This window comes from Galeopterus variegatus, unplaced genomic scaffold, assembly GCF_000696425.1.
Source record: "Galeopterus variegatus unplaced genomic scaffold, G_variegatus-3.0.2 Scaffold5573, whole genome shotgun sequence".
Classification (NCBI taxonomy): domain Eukaryota; kingdom Metazoa; phylum Chordata; class Mammalia; order Dermoptera; family Cynocephalidae; genus Galeopterus; species Galeopterus variegatus.
Genome location: NW_007731684.1, coordinates 32754 through 41600, shown reverse-complemented (window position 1 = coordinate 41600; position 8847 = coordinate 32754). Strand labels below are relative to the sequence as shown.

The following is an 8847-nucleotide window of genomic DNA, read 5'->3' as shown; positions in this document are numbered from 1 at the left end:
GAGCGCCCCAGGCCCGCTCCAGTCCCTGGCAGGAGGAAAGGGAGCGCGGCCGCGGCAGGGAGGGTCGTCCTCGGGCAGGAGGTGGGGATCGAGGGGTCCTGGGGGCGTGGGGAGCAGGGAGGGCTCTGGGGTCCGGAGTCACCGGCGCTGCGGGAAGCCGGCTCGGCAACGGTGTGGGGGGAGGGAGGTAGTCGCCGCGCCCCACGTGGAGCCTCCCGCCCCGACTTCACCGAGCTGTGCTGCCCGCAACTTAAACGATGAAAACATGAGGGATCGAAGTATTATCCTGAAAAGCCCCTCTCCATGCGGGTTTGCGGCCTGCAGGAGCGGCCAGGTACCGCGCGTCCCCAGCAACGACACAAACCCGCGGAGTTCCGTGCAGAGGCCGGAAAAAGCCTGCGCGCTTGCGCTCGGCGCCACTCCCAGCACCCCTCTGGACGATACCACCGCGGCGGACCCCTCCGAGGTCCCGGAAATGGTGCCGTCCCCGGCCTCTGATTGGCAAGCCTGGGGGCGTGGCCTTGGGAGCCTGGTTCCGCGCGCTGGAGCCCGCTAGCCGCATTGCGAGGCGGGCCAGGAGCAGGCGCCATGGTGAGGAGTGGTTGCGGGTCGCGGGCGAGGCGAATGCCGTGGTTAGGGCCTGGGTTCGGGCCCGAGCCCGGGCCGAGACCTGCCCTGGGAGCAGGGCCAGGCGAACGCGGGGGCCGCGCTGACGCTCGCGCCCGGGATCCCGTTCCAGGTGCTGCTGCACGTGCTGTTCGAGCACGCGGTCGGCTACGCGCTGCTGGCGCTGAAAGAGGTGGAGGAGATCAGTCTGCTGCTGCCACAGGTGGGTGGCTCGGTGGGCTCGCGCGGACGCGCCGCTTCTCCGGCTGCGCGGGCCCCAGCATGCACCGCGCGCGCCCACGTGGCCGGCCGCGCCGGTGTGGGGAGCTGGGCCTGAAAAGCTCTGAATGAAGCAGGGGGTCCTTACCTTGACTCACGGGTAGAACTGCTCTAGGAACAGTTAAGAATAAGCTTCCCGGACTCTGCCCTTTACCGACTAAAGCAGAACCCGGACTGTGGGGCCTAGGCATCGGTATATCTTAAAATGGTCCAGGGCTGAGAACCGCTGCTTGACTGGGCCACAGAGCAAGGGCCATGAAAGGAAACCACGCGTTCTCTTTCTCCCCCCAGGTGGAGGAGTGTGTGCTCAACCTGGGCAAGTTCCACAACATCGTTCGTCTCGTGGCCTTTTGTCCCTTTGCATCATCCCAGGTTGCCTTGGAAAATGCCAATGCAGTGTCCGAAGGTGAGTCCGGCCACCGCCAAGTATTTAAGGGAGTTGAGCGAAATGGGGTTCCTGCCGTTATCCTCTTACGGGGCTTGTAATGGTATTTGCCTTTCTTTGGCCAGTTCTAAAACTGATGTGTGCTGAGCGGTATTTGAGACTATACGAGCTCAAGGTCTGGGAAGTATGGTAGGCTCAATGTTACCGCAATTAAAAGCACACGATTCAGGATGTAGATTTTACTTAATTGTGGGTATTGTAGTGATAAGTGATTCTTCAATGAAATGGGATGGGGAGGGTGGTGAGCAGCTCATTTACATGCCCACCTGTGCCCTAGTTTGCCCGAACAAATGTCTGGTTCTCTGTCGTATCTTTCAATTGATTGGCAAGGGTAATTTTTATAATATAGGCCAAGAAAAGAGGGTTTGGTCTCAGAAGGTAAATCGAGTACTAAATACTCGAGGGCATGTTACAGGTTTTCAGTTATGTTGTTGATGCTTGTGCTATTGGACTTGAGTCCAGTTCTTCTTGTGGTCGAGCCAGGCTTTGCAGTGATGACTTGCGAATCTGTCAATCCACTGAGTGCAGTCACTGATGTCTTCGTGTCTCTGAGCAAAGCCTGAAGGGGAGGGGTCTCGGCATGCCATCCCAGCATGCTCTGCAGGAGAAGTGTAATCATCCGAGGGGATGGGATCCTCTTACAATTTAAGCATCCTACAGCATTTTAGTGGGAACTATGTTCTTTGCTCTGAGGTATTGTTCATGAGGACCTCCGCCTGCTCTTGGAGACCCACCTGCCGTCCAAAAAGAAGAAGGTACTCTTGGGAGTTGGGGACCCCAAGATTGGTGCTGCTATTCAAGAGGAGTTAGGTTACAACTGCCAGACTGGAGGTGTGATAGCAGAGATAATGCGAGGTGAGACCATCATCTGTTTTACTGCTGTCATTCTTGACATCTTTGACGGGGTTCTGGAAACTTACTAGAATGCTTGAGGCTGCTTCTGGGAAGATTTGGCTGTCTGGTGCCTGTGGGTGTGGGAGCTAGCTCAGAGCCCTTTCTTGCTCACAGTATTGCCTTCCTTTTAGGAGTTCGTCTGCACTTCCATAACCTGGTGAAAGGTCTGACCGATGTGTCAGCTTGTAAAGCCCAACTGGGGCTGGGACACAGCTATTCTCGTGCCAAAGTTAAGTTTAATGTGAACCGGGTGGACAATATGATCATCCAGTCCATTAGCCTCCTGGACCAGCTGGATAAAGACATCAATACTTTCTCTATGCGTGTCAGGTAAGATGCAGGGGCACCCCGACAATGGAGTCTTCATTCTGTAGTTAAGCTAATTTTGAATCCTGAGATCAGGACTTAAAATTCTTGTGGGTAGAGCCATGGGGGTGGGGCTGGACCTGGAGCTCACCTCACCTCCTGGTGCTTACCACAGGCTGTGTTATTACACTGACTGTATAGAAAGAGGAGGCAGAGTAAACTTAACCCCATGTACACCTCAGCCCAGGCCCTGTGCTTGGTCTGAATTGTGAATGGGGGGACATAGTGTTGAGGGGGATTTGAATCTGACTTGTTCTCATTTCTTCAGGCTTTAAAGAGTAGGTGTGGAGAGGGCTGAGGACAAAGCTTTGTTGAGACATGGCAGCTGGGCCAGGGAGTGAGTGGTTGTGGCTCTTTGCAGGGAGTGGTATGGGTATCACTTCCCGGAGCTGGTGAAGATTATCAACGACAATGCCACCTACTGCCGCCTCGCCCAGTTCATTGGAAACCGAAGGGAGCTGAATGAGGAAAAGTTGGAGAAGCTGGAGGAGCTGACAATGGATGGGGCCAAGGCTAAGGCTATCCTGGATGCCTCACGGTCCTCCATGGGTCAGTGCGGAGCTTGGTTGCTGGCATAAGATGTGGTGCTCTGAATCTCTGGCTCCTGCATTCACACTTGGTGTTCCCTAGGCATGGACATATCTGCCATCGACTTGATAAACATCGAGAGCTTTTCCAGTCGTGTGGTGTCTTTGTCAGAGTACCGCCAGAGCCTACACACTTACCTGCGCTCCAAGATGAGCCAAGTAGCCCCCAGCCTGTCAGCCCTGATTGGGGAAGCGGTGCGTCATGGGGAACACACAAAATGGGGTGAATAAGGAACGTAACCATGTATGTCTGCACTGCTGCACTTCCTGGCCCACCATATCCTCCCCAGTTTGGTGGGGAGGAGAGCAGGATTTTGCAGCTGGTAGGCTGGCACCTCCAGCTTCTCTTACTTAATCATTGAATCTTTCCCCAGGTAGGTGCTCGTCTCATTGCTCATGCTGGCAGCCTCACCAACCTGGCCAAGTATCCAGCATCCACAGTGCAGATCCTTGGGGCCGAAAAGGCCCTGTTCAGGTACCAGTGAGGGCACTCAGGTGCCACTTCTGGTGCCCACTCCTTGTTTGGGGATCACAGTGATGGCTGACCAGGGCTCCCTGACCTATGCAGGCCTCTGCTATGGGGGTGATGGCCAGTCCTGGTGTCTGAGTGATTCCCAGGGTCCAGCAAAGGGAGCAAGCTTCCAGGTCAGCGGCATCAGATGCCTTCCTTCTGTCTCTGGGAGCTGTGGGTTGGCATGCATTGGAGTAGAGATCCAGTCAGGCCTGAGGCTCACCTGGAAACGTGGGAAAGCAGGGATGGGAAGGGAGGAGTGATATTAACTCTCCACTGAATATTCTCCCAGAGCCCTGAAGACAAGGGGTAACACACCAAAATATGGACTCATATTCCACTCCACCTTCATTGGCCGAGCAGCTGCCAAGAACAAAGGCCGCATCTCACGATACCTGGCAAACAAATGCAGCATTGCCTCACGAATCGATTGCTTTTCTGGTATGGGTGCAGGGTTGGCAGTTGTGGGGAAGAGGAGCTGGGCAGAAGGGGAGTCCAGTTACCTTAGCTTCAACAATGATGGCAATATTTTTCGTCAACAGCAGTTCACCTAGTGAGTGTTGATACTTTGGGTCTGAGTGAAGCTGAGGGTAGAGGGAATACCGGGGTGGGGGATAGTTTGTGCCTTTGGGGGCTGATAGGCTTCGTTTACCTGCACACATCCAGAGGTGCCCACAAGTGTATTTGGGGAGAAGCTCCGAGAGCAAGTTGAAGAGCGGCTGTCCTTCTATGAGACTGGAGAGATTCCCCGGAAGAATCTGGATGTCATGAAGGAAGCAATGGTTCAGGTCAGTTTGGGCTTTGCTGGGTGGGGGAGAATGAACCAGAGCTGGCTGTTGGAGGTGATGAACTGTCTTAGCCTGACCTTGTAGAGTGGAGGCAAAAAAACTGATTTAATGAGCCTGATCCAGTAAAGCCAGGAAGCAGGCTTTGGAGGGCCAGAAGTCTTAAAGCCTTTTCAGCACTTCTCTTTGACCAGGCAGAGGAAGCAGCTGCAGAGATCACCAGGAAGCTGGAGAAACAGGAGAAGAAACGCTTAAAGAAAGAAAAGAAACGGCTGGCTGCACTTGCCCTCATGTCTTCGGAAAACAGCAGCAGTACTCCAGAGGAGTGTGAGGTCTGTGGCCAGGGCAGCGCTCAGTGAAGGTCCTAGGCTGCAGGGTTTTCCAACAGCAGAACAAAGGACATTGTGTCAAAACCACGGTCCTGGGTCCAGGCTTTGGGACTGAAACATCTAAAACTACCTCTTGATTCTATAGGAAGGATATAGCTGCTGAGAGAACTTGCTCAGGAGCCCAGAGAGCTGGTTGTAGCACACAGCCATTCCCTGGGCAAGTGTGTTCTGTCCTCGGCTGCCTCCCAGGAGTCTGCAACTGGGAGTAGAGTAAATTCCTGCTCTGTTTGTTCTCAGATGTATGTCCGGAGGTGGTGTTTCACAGTGGGGATGGGACAGGAATGTCTCCAATGTACTAGGCTAAACTCATTCTCCCTGGAATTTTCATTAAGTATCCAGTTTGTTAAACAGTGTGTCAGGGTCCCTTCTGCAATTTGGCATGATGGCTGTTGTGACCAACGTGGTGCATTTTCCTATAGTTTATTTAATGGGCAGAGATAATCTCATTATCTGTTCTCCCCAACTTCTAATTGGGAGTAGTTTGGGGTGGATTTCCAAAGTTAAGCCTACATAATTATAAAAACATCCCAGAACATTAGGCAATTTTAACAACTTCACCAGTCTTTCTGCTTTGACTACTTAACTGCTGAAATTTTTAATGGGGGTGTGTACGCATGCGTGTGCATACCATAGCTAACAGTTTTCATGACCACTTTCCCCTTTAGGAGACGTGTGAAAATCCCAAAAAGAAGAAAAAGCAAAAGCCCCAGGAGGCTCCTCAGGAGAATGGAATGGAGGACACACCTATCTCTTTCTCCAAACCCAAGAAAAAGAAACCTTTTTCCAAGGAGGAGCTGGTTAGTAGTGACCTTGAAGAGAGAGCTGGCAGCACAAATGTTCCCAAGAGAAAGAAACCCTCACCCAAGGAGGAAACAGTCAGTGATCCCGAAGAGGCAGGCAACAGGAGTGTCCCCAAGAAAAAGAGGAAATTCTCTTCCAAGGAGGACCCCATCAGCAGTGGACCTGAAGAGGCTGCTGGCAGCAAGAGCGGCTCCAAGAAAAAGAAAAAACTTCAAAAACCATCCCAGGAAGATTAGAATGGACATTGCCTGGGGGGAGACATACCTCCAGTTAACATTTCCCAGCCCATGTTCTGTACTCCAATAAAAACAAATTGACAAAAGTTGATCCACATGTTTTATTGAACACCGTACTTGGGTGTGGGCAGGACCTATGGGTGGGACAGGGCAGCCATGACAGCCTCAGTGAAGTCGTGGCAAGTGGCATAGCCACCCATGTCAGAGGTTCGAACCTGTGGGGGAGAACTATCATCATCCGTGGGGCCAGGGCCCCATCCCTAACAACACCACCACCCAACAGTTCCCTCAGGAAGCCAGCCCCAGGACAACCTAGGCCCTGCCCAGAAAGGAGGTTATGGTCCACTGTCTAGAGGTTCATGTTGTCTTCCCTGGTCCACTGTACTGAAGGGATGTATAGGGAGTATGGTCCTTGTGAGGTTGGAAGGAATAAAGGGCTTTAGCCCCCATGGGGGTGCAGGTGGCCGATGACAGACTTGATGAAGTCGGTTGTGGTGCTGTAGCCGCCCATGTCTCGAGTCCGCACCTACAGCCACCACCGGCAATAGCCGTGGGGAGGAAGAGAAGAGAGCCCATGAAGCAGGGTAGGGCAGTGGGATCAAAGAAACGGAATCCAAGGGGTAACAGAAGATGCAATGCAGCAGTGACAGGAAGAAGGAGGTGGCCAGGTTTGGGAGCCATGAACCTGCCCATCCCTCTCTCCTGAACCACTATTAAAGCTGCACTGCTGCCAGCGCAGAATGGGAGGCTGAGCATGAAGTGAGATGGGAAAATGCAGACCGGAGACGACAGGTTGCCTTGGACAGAAGACAGCAGGGAAAGGGAGATGAGGATGGGCCCCCGAGGTGTGAAGGTGAAGCATCCTGCCTATCTCCCTCTGCTGCTCTACCCCAGAGAGCTGCACGTTCTGAATTCAGACGCCCATGAAAAGGGCAGTAGAAGGAGCAGGAAAGACGGAATAGCAGATGGGAACTAAAGGAGGCAAAGGAGATCAAGAGGATGAAACAGCCAAGAGAAGGGACCCAAAGAGCAGCCTTGAGAGGGACGGAGCAAGATCAGACAGCAGATGTTCTAGGGACCTGAGGGGAAAGGAGGCCCCATTCAGGTTCCCCAGAGAGTAGTGCCGAGGCCCTGAGCCCCATAGCCTTTCTAAACTCACCTTGCCAACTTTGATCACCTTCTTGACTGCATCTGCAATCATGTTGGAGTGATACTCAAGACTGTCAATGTGGACAGAAAGAAACTGAGATTCCCCAAACACCTTCCCCTGGTCTCCCCACCTGGCTCCCCCTTACAACACCCAGCCTCCACCCCCAGCCTCCCACAACCTACTTGAGATGCCGGAGCATGTTGGAAGCTGACAGCAGCATGGCCGTGGGGTTGGCTATATTCCTGCCAACTGCCTGGGCAAATGGGTGCCGGGCACCCTGTGGAGAGAGGGGCAGGCCAGTCACTGCAGGAAATATGCAGAGGCTGAGGTCAGGAAAGGACATTGTGGGAGAAGGATGGCAGGCTGGGGTCACTTAGGAGGCAGGGACATTGGGATGGCAAGGGAGAACAGGTGGACCTGAGTGAGGTCAGATGAAAGGCACATAGACAGGGCTGAGGGAGGAAGTGACCTCACTCACCATCTCAAAGACTGCGTACTCTGCACTGTAGCTCTCACCGGGGACCACACCAGCTCCCCCAACCAGGCCAGCAGCCAGATTATCAATAATATTCCCATAGAGATTGGGCATCACAAGTACATCAAACTGGTAAGGATTCTGCACCAGCTATGGGGTGAGATGCGGGCATGAAGAAGAGAACTGAATCCCACTCCCCACCCTCCCTCAGCACCATGAGGGTGGAGGCATGAGGAGGGCCTCACCTGCATGCAGCAGTTGTCTATGATCATTGTCTCAAACTTGATTTTGGGGTATAGCTCAGCAACCTCCTCACAGCACTGCAGGAACAATCCATCCCCAAGTTTCCTGTCCATGGGCCAAAGAAAACAGAATCAGCCAAGAGAGAACAGGAGGCTCCCTTCCCAGAAACCCATCCTGCACAAAGCCATGTCCCTCACATGATGTTGGCCTTGTGGACAGCAGTGACCTTATTCCGCCCCTTCTTGGTGGCGTAGTCAAAGGCGAACTTTGCAATCCGCTGAGACTTGGCTCGAGTGACAATCTTCAAGCACTCAATCACACCCCTCACACTCTGCGTAAGAAGAGAGAAGATGGATGACACTGGGAAGGAGCAGCTCCGCCTCTCTCCTACCTCCATCCCTGCCCTCCCCAGCTTCTGTGGCCTCACCTCATGTTCCAGAGAGCTGTACTCCCCTTCAGTCTGCTCGCGAATAATCACCAGGTCCAGATTGTTGTGCCGAGTCATGTACCCAGGAAGTGACTTCACATGGACTACGTTCGCAAATAAGTCCAGCTTACGCCTGAGGGTGGGCAGAGCCATCAGCTCTACACCTGGTGCCCCAGTACCGCTCTATCCCTCACCCCGCACCTACCTCAGCCGCATATCGTAGGAAGCGAGTTCCCCCTTATACTCCATTGGGGTGTGGATCTTTCCTGTGTAAACAAAGAGTGGGGAGGAGTGTCAGACACAGGCCAACCCCAGGGAGCCCAGAACAGTGTCCAATCCCCTCAGGGACATAATGCAACCCTCCATCTCTCACTCCTAATCAATGACTTTTTTTTTTTTTTCGTGACCAGTAACGGGATCGCAACCCTCGGTGTCGCGCCCGTACCACGACCGGCAACGGGATCGCAACCCTCAGTGTCATGCCCGCACCGCGCTCAACCAGTGAGCGGACCGGTCTCTATATGGGATCCGAACCCTTGGCGGGAGAGCCACCGCACTCCCCAGCGCCGCACTCCACCCCGGGCCCCACAAAGCCCCCCCCTCCCCAATCCACTTCACTTCCACCTGCCGCCGCAGGGGGAAAGGGAGAGAAC

General features: G+C 53.8%; 2 protein-coding genes across 3 annotated transcripts in view; one reads left to right on the top strand and one right to left on the bottom strand.

The window, feature by feature from the left end:
• Positions 1–469: 469 nt before the first annotated feature.
• NOP56 (NOP56 ribonucleoprotein) lies at positions 470–5990 on the top strand. Its single transcript, XM_008589656.1, has 12 exons — positions 470–591; positions 740–829; positions 1177–1291; positions 2024–2185; positions 2356–2554; positions 2952–3139; positions 3221–3372; positions 3552–3652; positions 3981–4129; positions 4355–4476; positions 4668–4805; positions 5528–5990. The coding sequence occupies exons 1-12, from the start codon at positions 589–591 to the stop codon at positions 5897–5899; spliced, it is 1791 nt and encodes a 596-aa protein (XP_008587878.1). The 5' UTR covers positions 470–588; the 3' UTR covers positions 5900–5990.
• Positions 5982–8847, bottom strand: part of IDH3B (isocitrate dehydrogenase 3 (NAD+) beta) — a 6634-nt gene continuing 3768 nt past the window's right edge. Inside the window, exons 5-12 of one of the 2 annotated variants that reach the window (XM_008589658.1) lie at positions 8400–8460; positions 8195–8327; positions 7965–8098; positions 7770–7872; positions 7528–7674; positions 7232–7326; positions 7059–7119; positions 5982–6114 (exon numbers count right to left, since the gene is read on the bottom strand). In XM_008589658.1, the coding sequence (XP_008587880.1) occupies positions 6034–6114; positions 7059–7119; positions 7232–7326; positions 7528–7674; positions 7770–7872; positions 7965–8098; positions 8195–8327; positions 8400–8460 (815 nt within the window). In that variant the 3' untranslated portion in view covers positions 5982–6033. Of the gene's footprint in view, positions 6426–7058; positions 7120–7231; positions 7327–7527; positions 7675–7769; positions 7873–7964; positions 8099–8194; positions 8328–8399; positions 8461–8847 lie in introns of both variants that reach the window. The other variant, XM_008589657.1, reaches the window with a different exon arrangement.

Bases quoted from the DNA above. Each gene is read 5' to 3' on its own strand.
- NOP56 (XM_008589656.1), top strand. The intron at 2,186-2,355 runs GTGAGACCATCA...CCTTCCTTTTAG, and splicing joins GATAGCAGAGATAATGCGAG to GAGTTCGTCTGCACTTCCAT. The intron at 4,130-4,354 runs GTATGGGTGCAG...GCACACATCCAG, and splicing joins ACGAATCGATTGCTTTTCTG to AGGTGCCCACAAGTGTATTT.